A 26,321-nucleotide genomic window follows, 5' to 3' on the forward strand; every position below is an offset into this window, starting at 1 on the left:
AACTCACATTTTTTGTTCACAATCAACTTTGTTCATGTGAGATATACTTATTATGTACAGACTCACACCTCAAATCACAGACTTCTACTTCTAATTTGCTCATATTGTTCAAATTCACGCTAGCGCCCTCTATGGTACCTTTCAGTAAAGGGTCTTGTATTTTGTGTCATATTTTCAAGTGGCTAATTTTGATAAAAATATTCACTTTATATTTAGTAAGTAAGATTTGTTATTGTCTTTTTACAGGAAATTATTCTATAAAATAGAGGCTATCGTAAGCATCAAAATTGCATATTGTGAACAAAATTTTATAAACTAAAAGTGTTGAAGTGATGCTTAGTTTACTGAATTTTCAGTACAACCAATTCTTTTGAATCAGAATATTACTTTGAGAAGTTAGGCTAGTTTAACTAATTTCTGTGAACCTAGGTAGACATTTGATCATTTCTATGAACCTAGGTAGACATTTGGTCATTTCTGTCAATGTAGTTAACCATTTGATCATTTCTGTGGATCTAGGTAGACATTTGATCATTTCTATCAACCTAGGTAGACATTTGATCATTTCTGTGAACCTAGGTAGACATTTGATCATTTCTATCAACCTGGGTAGACATTTGATCATTGACATATTTTACATATATTAGGCAAATTATAATCACTTTTGTTCGTTAAATGTAGTTGTTTCATCATATCTTGTAATAAAAACCAGTTCTTTATAATGTTTTTCTTTCAGTATTTTATTTCATCTACAGTTAAAACATTATTTTTGAAATCAGTTACTATGGAAACAGGGTTGGTATGGCATTTCACTGCCGAGACGCAAGAGTTTGTACACTAAAACCGCAAACACAAAATTAATTATGATAGAGGAACCATGGAGAGTTGGGATGTAGAAGCAGACTGGTAATCATATTACTGATCAGAAATAAAGTACACAGTTGAAGCCATTTAAATCATCAAGTCCATGTGGAATCATTTCAGTGGAAGCCATTTTGACTGGTGAAAGAATAGCAACACTTATCTATCACTTGTGTCATGTGATTAGCTACAAAATCCTGTTGTGTGTGTGGTTTCTCTTGTTATTTGGGGGGGGGGGGGCAAAAATGTGTATCTTTCTGTGAAATAATTTATTGAAAATCTCGACTCTGTGGTTTCCAATATTATTTATGTATAAGTACATTGTAATCAATTAGTAAAAGATCACACTATCACTGTTTCCACTGTATTCTGTTACATGTACTAAATTTCAAGTAAGAGGTACAGTTTTTTTTAAGAAAGCCATCTAATACCATTGAATTCTATCCTAAATATACACCAAGGCAGTATCTCAGGATATTTGTTCTTATCTTAAATATATACCAAGCCTCTCTCTCAGGGCCTGTCTAAATTGAATCTGTTGCTCTGCAGCCTTAGTCTTTGATAGCGCTCTATCTGGCGATACATACACCATACGATAACATCGACTTCTACTGCCTGTCGTAGGGTGGACGTACTGATCCTTTAAATTCACATCGACAACTTGGTGATGGCAAACTTCATGAAGTATTGCGTAGAAATCTGATTCTGTTAATCGCGGGAGATTTGGGTTCTCCCATAAACTAATGTCATGGGTGTGTACCGGTGGATATATACTAAAAGGTTCTAAAGTGATATCACCATTTAGTAGAGTACGTGAATCTGTTGTTGTTGGCAACAACTTTGATACACATCCCTTGAATTTGTTCCATAGTCTCTCATCTTGTGACCACAAATGACGTACGTCAGAAAACTTGAAAGCTAACATAGCCAATGAGTCGAGATGTAAATTGATAAATGCTGCCTCAGATTTCTGCAATTGCAAAGTTCCCATATTTCCAATAATTTGGGGTTCACCGCTCGTAGTGACTTTAATGTGGCAGGATCCCTTCTGGACGTCGTCACTAAGTTGCCAGTTTTCCTGACTGAGTTCCGTTTCATGCACGTCTTCAAAATACACAGATGTAACCTCTCCCATCACATGTTGAAGTATCTGGGTACAAGTATCTTTAAGTGTCGTATCTGCTTTGTTTCTGAACACACACAGTAGTTCATGATTGATTGGAAAATTCCACGGCTTGATACAACAGTGAGAGTATGTCTGACCCCATAGCGACAAAACAGGGGTGTTGGTCATGTCTGCAATGTCATTGACACGGTCTGTAAGATTTGATCGTAGAGCGTATGTCTGTGATAGATCACCTTGCAATGCAACATCTGGCTCATTGTTAACATGTGTAAGATTTGGTTGTACATCATATTTCTGTGATTGGTCACTTTGTGACGTAACATCTGGCTTGTCGTTGACTCTCACAGAACACCCATCAGTCTCAGATACGACATCTACACTGCACGAAGACAAGTGACGTGATAGTTCATTCACATACCCGACTGTTTTCACATTCTGTGATACATCATTTACACATTGTAGTTTGAACGACCGATTATCACAGTCATTCGTTACAACCAAACGTAACTGGGTGGGACCAAACACAGACAACTTATCGCCATACAGTTCTCTGAATGTCTGGATGTAGGCATCTTTCAGTAGTTGTATTGGGTGTAAGTCTTCAGTGAAGAGATCCCTGAAAACAAAAATATTAGTATTGCATGAGTAAAATCGAGGTGACGATCCCTATGATAATATTTTTGATAACGTTTGGGAATCTCGGAAATGGAGGAAGGAAATCTGATAAAATTTGCATAGATTTCTGTACTTTGTATCATGGGTGGAGAAACCCGATAACAGAGATGTCCCAACCAGTGTGCCCTCTAAGCCAATTTGACACACCACTGATGCACACTATTTCTAATGACGCATCAAAATTTGATGTTCCGCTATCTCTTATATTATGTGGCGACTCACAAGAAATGCCAGTTTTTATCATTTTGACCCCAAACAACAAAATTTAGCTATCATTAGAGGACACACTGCACCAACATTATAATGGTTTTGTCTACATATTCATCATGATGGCTGATGGAGCTGCAAAATGTACATTTAGTATTACAAGTGAAGTGTACATACATTTTGTACATATGCCCTCAGATCACATCTAGCCAATCAGATCAAATCTAGCAAATTAGATCACATCTGATATTATTATGTCATGAAATTAATTCAGTCTGGTGTGGATCTATAAACTATAAAAACAACGGCAGACATTACCTTTCAATGAACTCGACTAAACTTGATGGATACTGAAAACTCATCTCTGTATCCATGACAACAGACTGGAATGTTTTAGTTGGCCATGGATCCATTGGTATTGGTAAACTCTTCATAAAGATGTGTATGATACCACCCTTGTTGAAAAATGGTTTGTCTTGACTCCTGCAGAAAGATTGAGATTATGGAACATGAACAGATTTATTCACCACACTGCCATCTAGTGGTGAAAAGTAATCATCATCAGTTTGTCCTGAGGAAGGCAACAGTCACATAGTTGAGATGTAGACATGAACAAAGTAACTTGGTCGTGTATCAAAATTTGAAACCAGCGTCCATGGACATTCATTCTTGCTTTACTTGAAATGTTCCAATCCTTCCAACTGACCCGTCTACTAACGGTATCATGCAGAATGTACATGGTATTCACATCCAAGTATTTTGAAAATAAACCATGGTATGTGCAACACTTCCTACATGTACACCAAACACTATCCACTCACCTGAATCCTGTACAAGCATATTCTGGGTAATTTGTTGGGTCAAAGGTCAAAGTATCAGTCAGGATGAGGTCAGCATATGCTGCCATGGCAACAACTTGCCAGCTGTTTCCCCAAAGTCTTTGTGGTACATCAGCTGGTGTTCCACCTTGACCTCCACATAGAGAGATGTGAATTTCACCATGGTCTTGGAGATGCCCTGCACAACTGTGATTGGATGACAGAAACATAGACAGTGAACATAAACATGGATACACAACTTACATGTACAATATCGCCGTATCGGGGTGTAAAATAGTGTGCAGATCTCAAGCCCTGCTAAAACCCCTTACGGAGAACACGGTTTCCATGGGGATGGGGGTGGAGGGAATGGTTAACAATATGTGTAAAAGATCATACCACATGATGATGATCAGAATCTGATTGGACGACAGAAACGTAGATAGTAAACATAACATCAGGGTGTAAAATATCAAATTAATATACATATCTCGAGCACTGTTAAAAGCCCTCATGAAGAATACTACCCTCAATTGGGGTGGGGGTGGGGTTTGGGGGTGGATGTGAAGGGTTACCAATATATTGTAAACCTGGAAATTTTCACATGATGATAATCAAAGTCTGAACATAATGCCTCAACATGGAAAATAAATTTGAAAGAAAGGTACTATACCTTATGAATAATTCTTTTAATAACTTCCTGTTCTGTCCAACACTTGCTTTACCACCAACATGTGGAAAATTAAATATGATGTATGCAAATTTGTGACCTTTCAACTCTACACAGTCAGCCAATCGGGTTGCATCTACATTGTACAGGACAGTCACACCTAAATGTGAAAATGTTAAATATATAAATATAACTAAACTTATAGAATTATTTGGTCAAATAAATGTTTATAACAACTACATGTAGTACTACTAAGTATAGACCGTTGGAGAAAACCATCTCAGGTATAACCACCTGGAAACACTGATGAAAAGTAATTATTATGGCAATAATTGTCTCAAATGCCTTTTCAGAAGGTACAAATGTATATCTTTTATCCCTATGGCAACTTCTAGAGTAACGACTTTGTATATACATGTATATACTGTGAGTCACTGAGTGGAGGTATAAATCATAACAATACTGTATAGGAACTTGACTAGTTTCAGATCTACTTACCTGCATTAGTTAAAGTCTCAATGGTATCACCAGCATTCTTGTGTTTGTGAATTGTCTGTTCTGTTTCCAAGGAAGTGGCAAAAATAGTGTTAGGTTTTTTCACATATCTCAATATTGATTGTGTAAAAGTGAAATCACCATCACCCAATATCAGAATTTTACCATTTTTGGCATAGTGTTCTGTACTGGCTGTATCTGGCATTTTATACTCTCTGTTCAACAAAATGATTTGTGTTCTCTCTCAGACTCTGTTTATCACAGACTCTAGAGCCAGCCAATCAGTTTTCCTCTGTTTATCAATCAGCCAATCACTTTTCCTCTATCTTCATCAGAGTCAACCATTAACAATGAGGGGGGGGGGGGGGGCTATGAGTCAACCAATCAGTTCGTCTTGCCCTTTATGTGGATTGCACCAATCACTTGTTCTCTCTCTGGTGGTTGTGTTCAACCTAGTCCTGCTTCCATGACGGTGCACGAGTCTGTATTACTGACTTGACTCTAAACACCGTCATGCAAAGAGCAATAGAGTTTGCCTATTACTACACCGCCAGCAAAATGTACCCGCGCCAATTGCAAAAGAATTACCTACCGACCGATCAAATATTTGCAACCGATCGAATATCTACGCCATTTCGATTCCTCTGACGGTAGTATTCCCTGCTCAGATCACAAAAAGCGTCGAAATCGGACCTTTTCAAGTGCGAACTGCAATATTCAAGTAACCCTCGTAACACCGCCACATTTGATATCGTCGAGTGAATGAATAATTACCCAGAGACACTTGCGCCGACGTATGTAAGGAGAAGTGATTAAATTTACGATAGAATTTGAAAAGTTCCGATTTTGATAGTTTTGGTCATCTGCTATAGGACTTTTGCAGTCAAAATGAGGTAAACCGACTAAATAATAGATTTATTGCTAATATTTGACCACTGGGCGATTTTATTCCTTAGTTACCGGCATTTTTTGTAAGTCCGTATTTCACGGCTGGCTCTTCGCAGGACGGAGGGGGAGGGACAATTGTCAGAATCGAGTCCCGAATTCCTCCGTATGCAAGCAGGACTATGTTCAACCAATAACTTGTTCTATCCCTGTTTGTCTCGACCAATCACTTGACATTACAACAAGTGGTTTCCTCCAAACTGTATCTTTTATATACAACAAGATACTCCTTTCTAACTATCACAAAATATTTCGACAAAAACTGTTCAAATTTGTGTTTTGACGGTCCGAGTTCTTTGTTTCAATCCGTCATTAATTATCAAGCACTCAGGTTTGATGGGTGGTGTTCTTGGAGAGTCTGTAAAGCCAAATCTACCCATTTTTCTTCTTGTTCTCGCACCGACTCTGTGGTGTTTTCGTTGTCTTGATCAACTTCTGGTAATTCTTGCTGGGGAACGGCGATATCTTCACTTGGTAACTTGTCTTGTCGCCATTTCTCGTCTATCAAATCTAACAATCGGCCATCTCGCATAACTTCCGAATCCATTTTGGAGAACAGCTCGACACCTGGTAGAATCACGAGACACGTAAATTGATGATCAGTTAAAAACCAGAGACTAACAGAATCAATGGAAAGTGTGAATTGCCAAATACAAATGTAACACCTGATTGATGAACTTAATTAAGGAGCGCAAATGTGTGGCATTAGACGGAATCTGCATGCAACACGTACATACACATAACATGTGAAAACGCTGATAGGTCAAAGGTTAACTGAGACACCCTAGAAAACTAACGATATCGATAGCATATTTACAATCGTTGCTAACTCGGTCATCTCAGGCAAATTTACCCAACTTGCTACTTTAGTGGCTTATTTAGGCTATAGAAGGAGTTTCATTCGGGTAAACTTTGCAAAGTCTGAAATTAATTGCAAAATTAGACCCCCTAAGTATAACAAAGTTTGCACCATCTTTGAATCACGCGAGGTTTAGCGTGACTTCGTCCCTAAATGTGAGGTGCTGGAACCCAGCGAACTTCCTCTTCGATCCCGCTGCTCAAAGTGAGTGTACAGTTGATGGGCCGTCGACAATATTTTGTTGAATTTCATTCAAATTTGATCTTTCTTTTAAGTTGGCTTCTTATTTGCCAGAAAGATGTATATTTCAAGAAGCCACAGATGTAATATGATCGAAATCAAAACTGTTGATGTGTAAATTAACGCGATAATTTCGAAGGTCCCTACACGTGATATTGTTCCTTTCAAGATGGCAGCCCCCATGTGTTGTAATGCTAGAAATGTATTATTACTGGGTTGATTTCAATCACATCTATGTTAAGGGTGGAAGGCGAATGAAGTTCAAATATTACAAGATAGATGGTTTAATATTATCCACACTGATTTGATGTTGAATAAATAATGTAATTGTAAAGCAAGTCAAGAGATTTGAATAATGTTCCTAGTTATAATTTATATATATTACTAGTATGGATTACCCCTCTCTTTTACAAATACAGTCCGTAAAAATGTATCTATATTACATAAGGAAACCCTAATATGAGTTCCGATTATAATCTGCTGTAGAGTGATGGTATTGTTGATGGAATAAACACATACAAGCTACATTTTGTAACCTGTCACTTGTTTCTATGTAAAGCTCTGTAATAATTCAGTTGTAGCGTTTGTTGTGATTTTGAGGATTTTTTGCTTCAGTTTTGTGCTTTTTTTCGTTCTGATGTTTAACTGGAAGCAAATGCTAAAATTCCTGTAACGTAAATGCAAATAGACGGAAGTGATTCATATCTGAATTGCAAAGTTGGGTAGATTTTTCTGCTAATTTACGCCTTACATGTACCTACCAACAAATCTGACATTTCCTAACACCAACATTAATTACGGAGCGGAGCCTTCAAGACCCAAGAAGTGTTCAGAGGTACCCCAATTCCATCAAAATCGGTAAATGTAGCAACGCATGGGCAGTACGCTGACATCTCGCTCATGTTTTCAACGTGATCTGATCTATTTGTGTTTACATTACAGGAATTATAGTGTTTGCTTCAGGTTAAACATCGGAACGAAAAAAAAGGCACAAAAACTGAAGAAAAAGCCTGCAAATGCTAAAATTATTGTAGCTAGAAGTCATTGTGTACTCTTCATGTGTTAGTCTAGTCCCGATAGGGTATTGTTACGATTTACACCTCCACTCACATTGGCACCCATACTGTTCTTGTGTGAACTATTAGGGTATTTAGGGACGCATGCTCATTGAATTCAATGATTGAAAACAATGCAAATCAAAGTTATGCTAGGGAGTCTAACTCTATCCCTAACCCTTGCGTAACTCCAATATTAACTCCCTAGCATGAATACAATTGACAATTCTTTGTGTCCATCACTTTCCAGATGCCGGGTGTTACAGTGAAAGACGTTGACCAGCACGAGTTTGTGAAGGCATTTTCAGCCTTTCTCAAAAAGTAAGTCCTCTTAGACAGTGAAATATAATCTTATTGGAACAGTAACACTTGTAACATTTCAGTCCATATACTGCAAACCTTGATCATGCAATGATGTCAATTTTTTTACTTCTTCAGTTTTGTACTGAATCTGACAACTAGCTGTCACAAACACTGAGGAATATGACGATGTGTGTGTACCACACTCAGTTGTACACAAAGAACCAAAACTACCCAAATCTGTTCCAATATTGATCAAACTAATTAGTATAAGATGAGAAAATTACAGGACTCGAAATTGACTGTCAATGTTTCCTTTGTAGTCCCAGTGGGCTACCCATTTCAGAAAGTGGTAGCCTATTGGATGGTAACCAATAGTCCCATATTTCTGAAATGGAGTTCCTCTATTATAAATATGTCCGTTATTAAAATACTTAACGTCTGTCAATCTACCATCCATTATATCATCGCATAATCAGTCGTAGTCTGAGGGGGGTGACCAGCTGCAAATTATGGTAGCCCCATGACAAGAACTGGTAGTCCGTGGACACAGGACTGCTGTTGATTTCAAGCCCTGATCGGCATCATCCACTTGCCTGCAAAGTTAACTAAGCGCTCATGATTTAGCTATTCCCCTTTGTCACGAGGGGTATTTGTATGTACACAAGTAATTACTTGTTGGGCAAAATAGGATTGTCTGTTTGAGTAACAGTGCAGTGTAATAGGGAAGGGGGAGGAGGTAGTCTTGCTGCTAGACCCCTCAGGCTTTTCTGCTCACTGTCAAGGTGACCGAAGGTTGCTGGTGAGGGCGACAGCCCGAGGCATTCCCCTCGATTGTGTGCCACCTTCAGAAACAGGGTGTTGAGAAGAAAGCCTGCAGCTAGACTAGGGGAGAGGGTGTTGTTTAATAGTAAGTTACCCTTAAGTTTTCATTCTATTCATTCATTACAGGTCAGGTAAACTTAAAGCCCCAGAATGGGTTGACATTGTTAAACTAGGAAAATTCAAAGAATTAGCACCATATGACCCAGACTGGTACTACACCAGGGCAGGTAAGGAACTGTCAATGTTTTGAACAGTCAAGTGATGTGGTCTCACTAAAACATACAACCAGTGACAGACAAGCATTGTTACAAATGGAGAACTTGAATTTGATTAATGACATTTGGCACAGCATGTTGGAAGCACAGAGACATATGTATGCTTTGTTTTATGGCCTCTTTACATGTACATGAAATGCCAGGAGAATTTGAAATTCATCTGTGAATGTGTGGTATTTTGTTGAGAGACCGTAAAATTGTTCTCATCAAATGATGGTGTGTAATACTTGTCTCTATAGTTACAACATACACACCAAGTGTGAATCCAATTCATTTTACTTTCCCTGTTTGTAACAAGTTCCGTTTGTAAATGCTTGCCTGTCACTGGGAGTTTTTAGCCATGTGATATTTGCATATGAAAGTCGTGTTTTTTTTACCAAGGTTTATGAAACCCAGTAACATCAAGGGAGAAATCTGGTAAAGATGCAACATACAGGATACTATAACATTGTAATGGAACACCAGGGAAAGTTGTTTGAGAATGTGGATAGATTTGTACCTACTTACTGTTCTTAGTAGACCTCAGTCATAAGGTATGCCATGTCAGGGCGCCCTCGCTTGGCCAACCTCTCACATAGGTAATACCTGATAGGACAGGACATGTCGTATGTAACAGACTACATTTCTAGCAAAAACACTATATTATGTTTATAATGAGTGGAATTCCGTTTGCTGAGGTTTGAAAGCCATGGATTAAAACATATGTAGACAGGGTTTCTCAATCATGTGGTTTTAGGATGTCTACATAGACATTCAGAGATCTGTCAGTGTTCTCCATCGTTTGCAATTTACATTGTCATCTGCTAATTTCCTATTCATCCGACCCATTTGAGTACTTTTTGGTCTCAATCCCTAGTTTGGTTTGGTTTTCTTATATACTTGTAATACATAAAATGTACAATGCATTGTATTCTTAGGACCAAACCTTTGCAGTCATTTTCACAGGGAGTGCCAAAAGAAGGCACATATAAGGAAAGTATGCAGGACTCAAGTAAATGTTAATAGCGATTTCTCGGACTGGGTCGACATCTATAGTGGTATACCACATGGAAGTGTTCTTGGACCAATGCTCTTTGTTGTGTTCACCAATGATATACCTAATTGTACATCATCTCCAACAAAGCTGTTGATAAAATGTTAACTCAGATAAACAGTTTGTAGATGTCAACTAGTTTAGAGTTCAACCAACTTTTGTCGTGAAACACTGCAAAGTAATGTCTATGAATGTTGTCAATCATCTAGGTATGAAGTTAATAATGAAGTATTACAATCTATCCTTGCTGTTTGCTGCAAAATTTCATTCATTCATTCATTCATTAAAGGAGGTCATTGTACTCAAATATGGCCCTTCAGAACAGCACTCCAAGTGGCCAAATTGTGCAATCTTTTGTTTTTGTAATAACTGCATTTTCATCAGATGGTTACAACGAACAATTGAGACATACTTGCGTATAAGAAACATATGATCACCACTTTGTTTTCTATTCTCACAGCATCACTGTGTAGACTGTGTAGACATTTATACTTCACTTTGTTTTCTATTCTCACAGCATCACTGTGTAGACTGTGTAGACATTTATACTTCACTTTGTTTTCTATTCTCACAGCGTCACTGTGTAGACATTTATACTTCCGTGGTGGAGTAGGCGTAGGAGCCGTCAGAAAAATCTATGGTGGCCGTAAACGAAATGGCACCTGCCCCAGCCATTACTGCAAAGGGTCCTCATCAGTGGCAAGAAAAGTTTTACAGTCACTAGAAGTGATGAAACTCATAGAAAAAGATGGCAATGGTGGAAGACGACTAACAAGCCAGGGACAACGTGACTTGGATCGCATTGCAGGACAGGTGTGTATTTGCTACATTAATAACATTTACAACAAGTAACACTGAAGTAAAGCACTTTCTCTGTGTGCTACACTCATTTATAGCATTCATATTACAATGATTGACACTGAAGTAATGCACTTTCTCTATGTGCTACACTCATTTATAGCATTCATACCCTAGTATTAGGTAAAATACTGAATTGTGGGTACAGAGAGTAAGGTCTGTATTTTGACCCCCTAGTATTAGGTAACATACTGAATAACTCTTTGTTTGACTCCCTAGCATGAAGTATTTCTGGTACCAAGAATCCATATTGACTGATAATTAGGGGCATTATCAACACCAGAGGGCGCATTTCAAATCCTTATGAATTTGTTTGTTGTATTTTACAGGTGTACACAAAGATCCATGGTTTGTCCAAATAAGGAAGTACAGATGTACATCAGAACTTTTTGTAGAGTTTTCACCTGGAGAAACATTGTCAACATGTACCATCTAAGTTGTGCTGTAATTAAAATATGACCACAGTCAAGAGACAATAAAATTATTGTATTGTCACTCACTGGTTGGAAAATCACTTTGTCCTATGTGTGTGTGTGTGTGTGTGTCTGTCTGTCTGTGTGTATGTGCTACCTGTGTCTGTTTATTGTCGTCAGTGTATAGTGTACGTGTATGTGAATTTTGTATTGTCACTCTGGTTGGAAAATGACTGTCCTGTGTGTGTGTGTAAATGATGAAAACCATGCCAGAACAATGTATTACCGGTATATCACCTAATTCTGTTGAAATGAAATGTGTTAAAAGTTATTACACATACAGAAACTGATTTGTAAACGAACTGGTTAAAACACATTTAATCAACATTTTATGTATTAAACAACACTATGTACTATTAGGCCAAAAAAAAAAATATCTGGTTCTGGTCAGGGTAAACTTTCTTCTTTTTTCCCCTAATTTTTTTTTTTTTTTTTTTTTTTTTTTTTTTTCAAATAAGTAAATACACATTTTTTTGACACTTTACATACTCTGTTCTATCATATTTATCTCTTGAAAAACTTCCTTTTCCTTCAAAGCAGTTTAGGCTTTGTATTTAAGCAGTCTTGGCATGTAGGGTAGATTTCAGCTGCTTGTTCTCCTAATATCAGGAATAAATAAAGAATGGGAAAGCAAAAATTATCGGGAAAAAAAAAGGATCAACGCGACCACAACCAGATATATATATTTTTTTTGGCCTTAGTATTATCTGACACCCCCCATGCCCTTAGTTCCATGCTTATCAACAGCTTCAAATATCAGTGTCATGTGTATTGAGCTCTAAAGTCCTTTGAATAAATATATTCTACCAAATTCAATATCAAATTAATAATTTATAGTACTTGTCTCAAGTAAATATTTTTTGATTGAAGAGATTATTGTACACTATATATTTAGAGTTCATATATTTCAAAATTTGATATTCCTTTAATTGGCAGATGATGTAGAAGTGTATACAATCTATGAAAAATGAAATGTTTTAATAATAGCATAAACGTAGGAACATATATTTGTGTAACTGTTGGAGCACGTCGAATTTATGAATAGTGCATTTCACAGTTTGGTCGCGTGAGGGCGTCTTTCACTGCGTCCGCTCTCATTTTGTGGCGTAACTTGATCATGTCGATGTAGCACCATAGATCGCACATATTAGTTCCAGGTTGCACCAAAGTCTTTAAGTTTACAAAATACACAAACTGAATCAGCATGCTGCTATTTTGAAAAGTGGAAAACAGATGGAATAAAAAAAGGTAAGATAACGAACAGTCCAAGAGTAGTAAATACAAGTTTAATTATATGATTACAAGATTAATTATATGTAGTCCGGTTGTTCTTTCGTACGTTGTTTTATTAACATGCTATGCACTATCCAAAATTGAAGTCCTAAGCACATTATAAAACAAGACAGAAACATTTGCCTTTAACATATTTGCTGTACCCCTACTTGGCAAATTACTTTGTAGCTGTTCTTGAAAAAAAATGCTGTTGTGGTGGCCGAAAAAAAAATTGTTGTTGGGTCCAAATCCTCCACCCCTCTAAATCAAATGGTTTATCCCGTAGCATAATCACAGCACACATGCGTCTGTGGTTCGCAGCCTCTTGAGATATCGCAGTATCACTCGAGAATAAACGAGATTTACGGGAGTATTGTGGTTTACTGTGCAGACGACGGCAGAAGGAGGTACACGATTGTAACCGCGAAGAGGATAACTTTGAACTAAAAAGTTGGAAAAATTCGGTACACACCACTAAAGCGTGACCAAATATCAACCATGAAATTTGTATTAGCATTCCTCGTCCTTCAGTGTATAAGTTTCGGTAAGTAGTACATTTTTTTAAGTAACTTTCAGAGTATATTTGCACCAGGACAGTGTTGTTGACGACGAGCCCCGAACGTCCTCACTTGATTGTCAATTCTCACGGACATCATTTGAAACGAATTTAAAAATTCATCGAAGCACCTTACCAGAATTTACGATGAAAGATGGAAGCAATTTCTCATCCTTACAAAAGAGTCACTTTTTTCACTCTCTGACTTTTTTTCCTTGGATGACAGGCATCACTTTCATCCATACATTCTCGGCCAGACTGGAGATGGTAAGACTGCATGTCGGGCGTGATCTCAATGAACCCAGCAACTCAAATTTCGTAAATACATTTTAGCACGAAAAAGGCCTCCAGCTAGTAAAGCGATTGATTGTATTATAATTACAAGCAACGGGGATATCTGTCCTGCCAGTCGTTCCCGCATGCGCGATACTTTTTTTTCATCGTTTCAAAAATACCCCATTGCTCTGCCCGTTGCGTCGGTGTTGTTGTATGTGGTAAACCGAACTTGTAATCAGTAACAGCTCGAATAATAATCGTACGTGCGCATACATACAAGTAAACTTGAAAGGATGAGATATTGAAAAAATAGTTTAGCAATATATTGTTACATCGTGAATTACAGAGAAAGCTTTCTTGGTTTCGATTCAGCTACAAAACTTCAGTTGTTGTATACTAAAAGTGCAAGTTTTAACGCCCCATCTAAAAATGCACACAACTTTTTAAACAATGCTCACGGAACACGCGTCCAGCAGTGAGCACCCCGCAACGAGGAGATTGAATTGATATCGGGGACGCGTCTTCGTTAAACTTCTTGATCATGCACTTATTATACATAAATTCAAACTAAACAAGTATATCAGACTACCTCCATGGGAAAAACAGCTGTCAAAATTGTTTATCTATGTCAAGAATTTATCTCAGATGTCCATATTCTGATGTCTCCCTGAGCTCACGTTTCATTCTTTGGTACACTGTACTACCGATTTCTAAGTAATGAGTATCCCTGGTTTGTATATTTGGTCAGTGGCCTGCTATTATTTTATTACTGTGTAGAAGGGAAATGTTCATTATCATAGTGGTAAATTGTTCCCCACTCTGCATAGATTCATTTTGTACTTATTTTAATTTGAAATCTATATGAAATATTTAGATATGTCAAGTAGATAGAACAAATATTGTGTGCTTCATAAGGAAATACAAGTACATTATGTTATTGTTTGTAGCTTATTTTTATGGGGCTGGGGGGTTGTTTTCAGGTGAGCTTTCGTTTGTTCCAGGGTACTGGTTGGGTGTTAGTTTTAAACTCTGGAACAAAAAGAAAGTTCAAAAACAAAATTAAACTCAAAATTAAAGTAACAATTATTGCAGCTGTACAGAACCAATACTTTTTATGCAGTGTGAGAAAATAACCCCAAAACAGGATATGAAAATAAAAAATTGAAAATGATATGAAAATAAAACAAATGAAAATGATATGAAAATAAAACAAATGAAAATGATACCAAAATAAAATACTAGTGGTCAATTCCTGTTTCAGCACTAAAATCACATGGTTTCCTCTCAGCTACATCAAAAGTATTTTGATTAAAATACAATTTTCTGGATGAAGGGACACCAGAAAGGGACAAAGCAATGAATTATACTTGTAAGAAGTATTTTCATTGATGGCCAAATTGGATTGCACACATTTAAAGGAAGCATTATCCCTTGCATCCTGTGTACTATCTTGATTCATTTATTGAAATAATTGTTTTCGAATAATGCTTCATAAAATACTTGTCTAGTATTATATGAAAATTTGAAGAAAAAATGTAATACTCAGAGCCATATGCAGGTCAGAGGGAGAATATATACAAAACTGGTAATACAAATGGAACCAAAAATATTGAAATTACTAGATTCTTGTCAACCATAGGTAAGATAGTTGCATAATTAACTTTGAAGTGAATAAACTTTACAGTGTAAGATTCTAAGAAAATATCTATTTATGAGATTAAGATGTGATGGGAATGTAAGGCATGTCAGAAACATGTCAGTTATGTTTATCAAAAGAGGATTTATTGTCCATAAAATGATTAGAGAAATATAACTCAACCTAGAGTGGTATAATCCAACCAACCAACCAACTATACTTGAATGATACAACTGGTAACAGGCAAGCATTTACAAGCAGAACTTATTACAAACAGAGAAAGTAAACAACCGAATTTCATTAATAACACTTTGAACAGCATGTTCAAAGTACATGTTGGAATGTTTCTGAATGTAGAATTTGTACAATACATACTATGGCCTCATTTAATATGTGTACATGAAATGCCAGGAGAACTTGATATTTGTCTGTGAATGTGAACTATTATGTAAAGAGGCCATAAAAACTGTTCTTATCAAATGATGGCATGTAGTAAACACCCCTGAACCAACATGCTGTGCCAAGTGTTATTAATCCAATTCAATGTTTACTTTCCCTTTTTGTAACAAGTTCTGCTTGTAAATGCTTACCTGTCACTTGCTGTATTATGAAATTTTATGCTTGTTGACTTAAAAATACAAATACTCCATAAACTCTGAAAATCAGGAATTATATGTTTTGTGCAAAAGTTATGTGGATATTTCTGATTGTAGAATTTGTATGAAGACATTGGCTGTGTGCATGGATTGTATGGTATGTTGGAAGTGTATTTCAGATTTTAATTTAAAGAAACAGATAAACAAGTGAGGTGTTGAATGCAATGGTAAAACTGTGATGTTTTAGCTGGTGGTGTAACTGCCAAGGAAAACATCTTTCTTTATGGTCTAAACCAAATTGCTACAACTTAACCACAAATTATATACAATGTAGAGGGTAAATGGTAAAGTTGCTACAAAGTATCAAAATGAGATTGTTTATAGACTGTTCTAAGCAACTGTAACAATTTAACCACAAGTTATATACAATGTTACTTCTTAATTAGTATAATTGTTACGATGTTACAAAATTGTTTTATAGACCTGTTCTATAGTAAATGTTTCCATTGTAAAACCATTTAGGTGTATAATTGGTTGTCTTGTGGGATCAATTTGGGATTGAGTTTGTAAACCTATTTATCAAAATTTTCATGAAAACAGAGTGTTGCTGTACCATTTATCAAAACACCAGAGTTAACTTGTGTACTTGGTGGAAGAAGTTTTTCAAAAACATATAAATTTGTACTCAGAAACATAGTTCTTTGTGTGTGTCCAAAGCTAGATTTGTAGCCTTAGACCCTGAGGGATGTGTGTATTAAAAGTTTATACATGTTAACATATCAAATGGCTAGCCAGCTCTATAAGTTAAGAGGTGAGGTATATACACATCCACAAATCTAAGGGACAGTGCTATAATATAGGACATGATGTTGTTTTTTAGCAAGAAAACATGCAAGTCTCCCATGGTGAAAACATCCCAAGGGAACCTTTGACAAATTACTTCCATGCTGTCAGTGTGTTATTAAAGAGACTTGTCCCAGCTTAGCAAGCAAGGTCATATACCAGATTGTGCCATGTTTGGTATGATACAGCCTCAGGTCACTTGAGTAGGGACAGTTAGTGTTTGTGAAATTTCACTGAGAAAATTGACCAGATTGGCCATGATATAGCCTTTAATGGGTCACTTGTCTAGAGGGACAGTATTGAATATCAATGGGAAATTTGACCAGATTGGCCATGATACAGCATTTAATAGGTCACTAGGCTAGGGACAGTGATGAATATCAATGGGAAAGTTGACCAGGTTGACTGTGATACGGCCTTTAATGGGTCACTTGGCTATAGGGACAGTGATGAATATCAATGGGAAAGTTCACCAGGTTGGCTATGATTCAGCCATTGGTCGCTTAAAGTCTCAGTTCAGATTAGGTTTAAGATTTTGATGTGAAAAACAATTGTCTGGAAGAGTTATATGTAAAAACTGGTCCAGAACAAAGGAATAACCCTATGCAAACCTTATGGCTCCACTGAATTAGATTGAAAACCTGGGATTGATTCCATGGCTTTTCAGACGAGGTAGTGTTTCACAAGGAAAGTTGACAACATTGTCTATGATTGGTCTTTTATAGTTCATTTGAAGTGGGGCATTGGTGGTGAAGTTCACACTAAGAATTGAAGAAATTGTGTATGACGAAGTGACCTATGGTCACAATTAGACAGGACAGCGTAGTGATCGAACTATCACCAAGAAAGTTGAGCAAATTGTATATGATGTATGGTGTCAATTGAAATGTGACAATGAAAACACAAATGCCATCTTATCATAGATATATTTGGTAAACTTTCCTGGTGAAATTTCAGAACAATTGACACCATACATCATATACAATTTGCTCAACTTTCTCGGTGATAGTTCGATCACTACGCTGTCCTGTCTAATTGTGACCATAGGTCACTTCGTCATACACAATTTCTTCAATTGTGACAGTGTTCTGAAATTTCACCAGGAAAGTTTACCAAATATATCTATGATAAGATGGCATTTGTGTTTTCATAAATGGTACAGTGGTCACATGAAACATTGTCATGAAATATCAATGATGAAGCTGACCAGATTGTATATGATAGGTCCTAACAGATAACTTGAGACAAGGCAGTGCACGTGTGAATTTAAAAAAAATTCTTTTCTCAACAATTGAGGTCACCCACCAAAGTTTCTATCAAGAAATTATAGAATACAGGGACCTAATGCCTTGGAAATTCTCAAAAGTCCAGAAATTTTAAACGTAAGCCAATAAAATTCGAGAAAAATATATCGTTACCATACTCCTGGAAACTCCTGAAAGGGAAATTTATTTGTTTAAATGGTCAGCCTGAAATGGTGAAAAATATCATTGCTTGAGAAGTAAACCATTACAACATGCCCAATGGTGGTTTGATCTAGTCTAGATGACAAACCTGTGGTTTTAACCACAGTGAGTGAAGGTATAAGTTGTAACAATACTGTATAGGAACTAGACTAGGTTTGATCATAAGATTACTTCGAAATACTTGGTGTAACTGAAATTGATCATGGAAACCTTGAACTCAGACTGTAACTCTGCTGGAGAGTTATTGCAATTGTAAATGACTAAAATACATGAACACTACATGTCCTCGGCACCACACAAAAACCAAGTTGAACTCATCATCCCTTATTCTACAGTTCTCAAAATAGAAATGAAATCATCCCAAATTGCCATTACACTTATTGGTGAATTGGTGAATATAAGATCCTTCTCAGGTATTTACATAAGCATCCCTAAATTTGCATATGAATATGATATTTTGTTATGCAAATTGGGGTTTGTTTTCCTACATTACAAGTATGTTGTTTGACATGCCTAAATGTCCCTGGGGAGAACGTTATGGTGAATAATATTTAAATGAATATTGCACAGATTCCATAATAACAGTCAGAGTGAAGGTCATATAACATGTTCTGCAGTAAATGAGTAATCATGCATGGTTATAAAAGTTTTTTGCATCCAACTTTTTTAAATCTCCTTCAGATCAATATCATACATTCATATTTCACCACAGAGAAAAATTCACTGTAATAATGAAATAATCATTATGAATCCAAAATAGTACGTTATTGAGAATTTAATGTGACAAAAATAGTCCTGTTCTGCTTACCAATTGAGAGTTGTACAATTATCAGCAGGAAAAGTGCTCCTGGGTGGTACATCAAGTCCAACTTCAGGAAGCAAGATATTGAATATCAAAAACATTAACTTTACTGAGAAACTGAGACACATCCAAAAATGTGAGAAGCGTAAATTGGGTGGCTAATTCAAACACTTAAGAAACAAAGGCACCCCAAAGCATGTGAGGTGAAAAGGAGATTGGTGTTAATTTTTTTAACAGCTTAGGTGATAAAAACACATAAAAATGTGACTTTAGCCAAATATGAGTATTAAAGTTGATTAAATGATAGAAACACTGATTTTCTTTATTTTTAAATGGAGACACCCAAAAAATTGTTTATTGAACAGAAGATGAGAAAAGTGCTTGGAGAATATGAACAGCAACTTTACTAAGAATTATAGAGGCATGGAGAAATAAGAAGTTGGTGGAAACGGATATTAAAGTGTCTGAAGTTTTTCCATGAAATACTATTCCTAAAATTGAAAGGCTCACATTTTTGTCAGAGTTCAGAAATAAAATATTGAATTATGGCTTTGCTCAGACACCAAAAAAATGTAAGGGTGACAGTAGAGGCTTGGAAATAAGTGAATTAAAAATGACCCTGGAATTTTTTGCCATGGTTAATTGACAATGAGGAATCATATCACTCGTTGAACGAATGACGCATGCATGCATCTGCATTTTTTTAACAGTGGTCATAGAACCCTATAAAGATAAATCTAATCAGTGTGTTGTTCTTGTCTCTATTATTCTTGTCATGAGATCATACAGCTTGTTGTCTGAGTTTATAACAATAGTTGTACATTGTGACAGTCATCTTTCTGCTATTTTGCTGTACTGTTACATACAATTTACAAAGAAGACCTGTAAAGCATTTTATTGTATTCTGTTATTAAGAAATTGTTGTTTTTTGTACTTTTAGAATTGTGGAGATGACCCTTGCTAAATACTATTGGAAAATAGTTAGATTAACTTGTCATTGAAATTGTAACAACTTTTTAATACTTTGCAGTCTGACACCCTATATATCTGGTGTAATTACAGAAACCAAGTCATTAAAGGGTTAATTCTTGTCATAAAGAATTGTTACTTCCTTGTTAAGTTTATAACATATTACTGTACTGTCTTTCAGAGATGATCCGTAAAGCATTTCGCTGTACCAGCTCTGTTAAAAAGAAGTTGTCATTTTTCCTGTACTTCTATGTATAATTTTGATGATGAATGTGACTACTGGGAAATCTATTACATTAGATCATCATTGAAATTTTAACAAACAATAAACCATAAACCTGATAACATTAGCTCGATTAAAATTTGAGGACTGGCATGTATTGATTATCACCTACTACAGGGGGTGTTATATATTCAAAGCTTTTGACCCTGCACATTTTGGACACCCAAACTGATTTTGCCTCCTGCTCGAACTACAGCTCATACATGCATTCAATCACTTTTGGAAGTATCATTTATTGAACAAAAATTTAGGAACACTAAAGTGCCCAGAAGCTTAGTTTTCCACTGGACTGAATGTCAGCATTGCAAGGACAATTCTGGTCTATTTCCTATAACGATTTATACCTTCACTCACATGGTTAGAAACCACAGTTGGCATCCAGACTGAGGATAGTTCTGCAATTGTTTTGAACTTTGCTAATAATGAGGAAGGACTAGAATTTCCCTGCACAACATTGTTATGAGGTAATAAAATGTACTTATGAGGAACACATTAAGTCATTAGACACACCCTGGAATGTTTCATCAGCGGTTATGACAGAATATCCAAGCCCAAACCTTAAAGGCCTACTTTTAACTAGGATTAAATCTAGGTGTGAAGGCAAGTCTGACAGAGTTATAGAAAATTGAGTTCAGAATAAAAGAATGCATCTAATCCATATATTTTTTATAACTGATAATTTAACACTGATGTGAGAACCTCAGCCTGGGTTTGAAACGGTTGGCCTTTATCCATGACCCTGCCTGCCTTCCTAACTTCACATGAAATGATTTAAATATGTGGCTGGGTTAGTAAACACATGAAACAGTTGCATTTCATTTATTACCATGCATCATACATGGATTAAATCTATGTCAGCCAAGGCCAGTACAAGGTTGACAATAGTTTAGTGATGGAGAATCATGCCATTAGATACGGCCCGCAAATGCAATTTCAATTTGTCAAGGCTAGGTATATTTGTCAAGGCTTAGACTAGCACGTCTTAAATATCAGAGTTATCTGACCAATGTTTTGTTCTCATATTTCAAGTATATACATAGAGATTGTCTTATTGCTTTTCAAGGTCATTGTCACATTCATCTGTTTTGTAGTTATACTATAGTCAAGAAGTTGTTAGCGGTTGATTAGTACATTGAAGCTTAATTTATTTAAGTCTGTCTCACTTAAAATTGACAATTTATTAAACTAATTATCAGATATCTTGTTATGCTTGGAATCATCTGCTGATGTGGAGTCATGATGGGCAAATAGTTAGAATGATCAGCTTTGAATCTGCAGGTTCCAGGTTCAAGCCATCTGTTTCTGAACAGCTAAAGTCCTTGGTCAAGCAAGTTTGTTCCTAAGTCAGCCCAGCTGTATATTGGGGGACAGGATAGGATAGAGGTTGCAATATGAATGCTTTAGTCCTATGGGCTTGCATAGGCTGCGGTTGATTGTATGCTCCCCTAGGAGTTGAGGAAGTATAAAGGGATGTTGTGGCACTATTGATCCATGCAAGGGGTATTAATTGTTAGTGCCTAGGGCTCTGTGGATAACAGGCACATTATAACTTCACTTTATTATCATCATTATTATCATTATCTGTAAAAAAAAAAAATCAAAAGCCCATTATGTTAAATTTAAACTTATTTACTGTGTATTATAAACCTCTGTAATTCATTTGATATCCCAACTGATGAATATTTGTAGTCATTTCATTTCATATGTAATACCCCCGTTTGACATTATTCCCAGAGAAGAGTGCAAGGAATGGCGTCTGTCTATCAGTCAGCCTGCAGCTGTTTCTCTCCCATACCATGCCTGCACAAGGGTGAGGTACTATTTGGCACATAAGTTAATTGTTTTGCAATTTTGTCAAATATATGGCTGCCATTTCCGGTCATAAATAACCACCATTTGTTCATTATATCTTAGAATATATAAATTGACCTTGACCTTGACCTTCAAGGTCATACAGTATGCATAATTGGGCTGTCTTGTATAATAATGGTATGTCATGGGGTTTTCACACCTAAAATTTAATCCTAAACTGAGGCCTTTGCAGCACATATGGCATTATTACGCAATATTCAAGTCCGAGTATACCATTTTATCTTGATCTGACTCAGTCCTGGAAAATATCGGCCAATATTTTCTTATTTGCACCTAAAGTACACAACACCAATTACTACTTTACCAAGAAACTCTTATAGTTTTGGCTCCAAACCATTCTAAAGTACCCTACACCACTTTGTAATCTGGGAAGAAACTTTATGTTTTGGTTCCAAACCCTAGCTTCTAAAGTACATAACACCAGTCACTACTTTCCCAGAAACTCTTACAGTTTTGGCGCCAAACCACTCTAAAAGTACATTGCACAACTTCCTACTTTCCAAGAAACTCTTACAGTTTTGGCGCCAAACCACTCTAAAGTACATCGCACACCTTACTACTTCCCAAGAAACTCAATAGTTTTGGCTCCAAACCACACTAAAGTACATATTAACACCAGTCACTACTTTACCAAGAAACTCAATATTTTTGGCTCCAAACTACTCTAAAAGTACATCACACAACTTACTACTTTCCTGAGAAACTCTATAGTTTTGGCTCCAAACCACTCTAAAAGTACATCGCACAACTTACTACTTTCCCAAGAAACTCTATAGCTTTGACTTCAAACCAAATGTCATATGAGTAGAGATCTACATTTATAGATTAGCAGTAGGGGGTATAGACTTTGACAGTATGTTTGTATTATAACTGTAATGGCATATTGTATTTGTGACTTATTATGAAGACTTTTAACTTTTTAGTTTACTTTCACTTTGTATATCTCCTCAATCTTTAGTTCTCCAAATTAATTGTGACAATTTTTAAGGAGCGACCCAAGAATGGTTGAAAGATTTACTCAATATTGTGAGGTGTTATGACAAGTAGTAAATTACTTTTTTTTTGCTGAAAGAGAAAGTGCCTGAAGAATGGACAGAATATTCAATATGTATACACCAGCGATTACACTTGTACCGGAACTCATGAGTGATATACTCCATATTGTGAGTTGTTATGACGTTGTAGTAAATTTTGTGTTTTTGCGGAAAGAGAAATTTAAGTATCTTAAAGCAGCCATATGGATGAGGATTGGGTATTTATTTTAGACTTTTAATTTATAAAACAATTTTATGATGCCTTCCTCAGTTCCTACTTGAAAAATTATTGTGAAACAACATATGCCAAGTCCAACATAATTACCCAGTCCTCATCCATATGGTCACTGTAAGAATGGATTAAATACATACTGTATAGTATTCATGACATTATTTTATATGTATACCAGTAATTTTGCTTGCATCGGAGCCTGCATCTCAAGAATAGCAGCATAAATAATACTTAATATTTTGAGATATATGTTAAATTACATTATGGTAAATTTCTTTTGCTGAGATAAAAGAATGATCAAAAGACAGAAGTTTATGCAATATCATTACATATATACCAGTCGGATTGCCTGGATCAGTACCCATGCAATTCAGAGTACTTTGGTATTACTTGTGATGTTTCTACTTCACTGTCATGCATTGTGGTCATGAAAGTACACTCACAGAGAATGCCTGTGCACAAACACCCGAGTATGCTGCATTGGTACTTACACATCACGTTATTTATAAAATGTAAGACATTGCTTCTAGTGCTGTGCTGACAGACAAAAGTGTCTGCAAATGAATGGAAATTATATAGAAAGTCATTATTGCGTATCTCTTCTTTTATCTTCCGTATTTAAAGACACTTTTATCTTTCAGCGAAATGCAAGAAGAATGTCTTATCACATGCAATTTCATCTTTTGTTCTTGTGCTTCACTGATAGATAAAAGTGACTGGAATATATATATAGTAATATATATCTTTCCATTTATCTTCTTTATTTTAAGACACTTTTATCTTTCAACAAAACACAAGAAGACATGTCTTATCACATCCAATTTCTTCTGTTTGTTCTTGTGCTTCACTGACAGATAAGTGTCTTGTGCAATTTCTTTTTTCTTAAAGTGGCCATATGGATGAGAATTTGGTATTTATTTTGGATTTTTATTTGATAAAACAGCTTCACTATGTTTTAATATTTGAAAAAATAATGTGAAATAACATATATCAAGTCCATGTTCAGAACTCAATACATTGCAAAAAGATGCAAAAAGCGTAAAAAGTTTGTTATTGTACGTACAATAACAAACATTTTACACATTGTTTGATGTTTTGCAGTTTATTGAGTTGTGAACATGGACTTGGTATATGTTATTTCACATTATTTTTTCAGGTAGAAAAACATAGTGAAACTATTTTATCAAATAAAAATCCAAAATAAATACCAAATTCTCATCCATATGGCCACTTTAAATTGAAAACATAGAATAATATCCAGTAAACTAAATATGTCAGGAAGTAATTTCTAATTTAAACCAGACAAAGTGAGAGACAGAAGTGTGATGAATTTCCTGTCAAAGTTGTGTGCTTGACTGATAAGAGGTGATGTGGTTATCTTTGTACATTGTCCATAGATAAATAATGATCTGGGCAGCATGTTTAATGTTTATATTGAATGAAAACAGTTGTGGCCTTACTAATCTGTTGCCAGGATAGGAAACAGATTTGTAATTTGTACTGTGTTCTTATTTCTGTAGTAGAGGATTTATGGTATGACTGAAGTAAATTTCTGCAGATATTTATGTCATGGAAAATTTCTTTTGACAGTAAACAGTCCTCCAACTCTCTGCCAAAGGATTGTATTCGCATAATTTCTGTATATTATTTTTGTTTACTTTATCATACTTGCTAAGGCATAGATTGATTGATATAGACTCATAGATTCATCAGTAAAAGTGAAGTTTAGAAGAAGAAGTTAAATTTAATTGGTGAAAAACAATGACTGTTGCCTTCAATTTGTCAATGATTATGCCTATTTCCTCCTCCCTTGAAAAGGTCATGAATATTCATGACTACTAAGTGCATATTGCCTCCACTGAGAAGGTCATGAATATTCATGACTCCTTAGTGCCTTTTACCTCCAGTGAAAAGGTCATGAATATTCATGACTACTAAGTGCATATTGCCTCCACTGAGAAGGTCATGAATATTCATGACTCCTTAGTGCCTTTTACCTCCAGTGAAAAGGTCATGAATATTCATGACTACTAAGTGCATATTGCCTCCACTGAGAAGGTCATGAATATTCATGACTCCTTAGTGCCTTTTACCTCCAGTGAAAAGGTCATGAATATTCATGACTACTAAGTGCATATTGCCTCCACTGAGAAGGTCATGAATATTCATGACTCCTTAGTGCCTTTTACCTCCAGTGAAAAGGTCATGAATATTCATGACTACTAAGTGCATATTGCCTCCACTGAGAAGGTCATGAATATTCATGACTCCTTAGTGCCTTTTACCTCCAGTGAAAAGGTCATGAATATTCATTGTTGATTATTGTATTATATTCCTGCTGACTTTCATGAGGGACAACTTCAATTTGCTCTGACTATCTCTGAAATCATATTTGACGTAAAGCACATAAATGAAAAATACATAAATTCATGTACAAATGTAATCTTTTTCATACCTATTTTACTGGATTTGTGTGACAGAGAGGTATGTTTTCTTTCTTTTTTCATTCTTTTATATTTTGTGTATTATATGTTTTCCACTCTTCTGTACTAAAGCTTAAATTAATTTTAAAAAAAAATATGTGATGTAAAACTATGATGCTCCAGAAAGCATAATAAAATGCCTTTATTTCCTGGAATGGTGTTCCCCTTTGATGTTGATTAAATTTCTCTTCATAATGTTGCTTTCTCACTCAAAGAGCTTTTTTTTAAATTAGTTATTACCCCTGGCACAGATCTATAGTGGCACAATTAATGGCCCTTTATACTT

The 26,321-nt window shown here is 35.9% G+C and overlaps 3 protein-coding genes across 3 annotated transcripts in view; 2 read left to right on the forward strand and 1 right to left on the reverse strand.

Annotated features, from left to right (window-relative positions):
* Positions 1-747: 747 nt before the first annotated feature.
* Positions 748-6,115, reverse strand: LOC144440509 (ferredoxin-fold anticodon-binding domain-containing protein 1 homolog). The gene is made up of 6 exons (XM_078129893.1): positions 5,929-6,115; positions 4,856-5,304; positions 4,361-4,517; positions 3,691-3,894; positions 3,188-3,352; positions 748-2,603 (listed from the first exon to the last, which is right to left on the reverse strand). The coding sequence occupies exons 2-6, from the start codon at positions 5,055-5,057 to the stop codon at positions 1,346-1,348; spliced, it is 1,986 nt and encodes a 661-aa protein (XP_077986019.1). The 5' UTR covers positions 5,058-5,304; positions 5,929-6,115; the 3' UTR covers positions 748-1,345.
* Positions 6,116-6,821: 706 nt separating this feature from the next.
* On the forward strand, positions 6,822-11,737 carry LOC144440510 (small ribosomal subunit protein eS19-like). The gene is made up of 5 exons (XM_078129894.1): positions 6,822-6,860; positions 8,202-8,272; positions 9,203-9,303; positions 10,959-11,197; positions 11,572-11,737. The coding sequence occupies exons 2-5, from the start codon at positions 8,202-8,204 to the stop codon at positions 11,602-11,604; spliced, it is 444 nt and encodes a 147-aa protein (XP_077986020.1). The 5' UTR covers positions 6,822-6,860; the 3' UTR covers positions 11,605-11,737.
* A 1,649-nt stretch (positions 11,738-13,386) lies between these two features.
* The window catches only part of LOC144439887 (protein amalgam-like), a 47,037-nt gene continuing 34,102 nt past the window's right edge, over positions 13,387-26,321 (forward strand). The window contains exon 1 of the mRNA XM_078129118.1: positions 13,387-13,531. Coding sequence (XP_077985244.1) covers positions 13,486-13,531 — 46 coding nt within the window. The 5' untranslated portion in view covers positions 13,387-13,485. The remainder of the gene's footprint in view (positions 13,532-26,321) is intronic.

The sequence above is a fragment of the Glandiceps talaboti genome, chromosome 9 (assembly GCF_964340395.1).
Source record: "Glandiceps talaboti chromosome 9, keGlaTala1.1, whole genome shotgun sequence".
Taxonomy (NCBI): domain Eukaryota; kingdom Metazoa; phylum Hemichordata; class Enteropneusta; family Spengelidae; genus Glandiceps; species Glandiceps talaboti.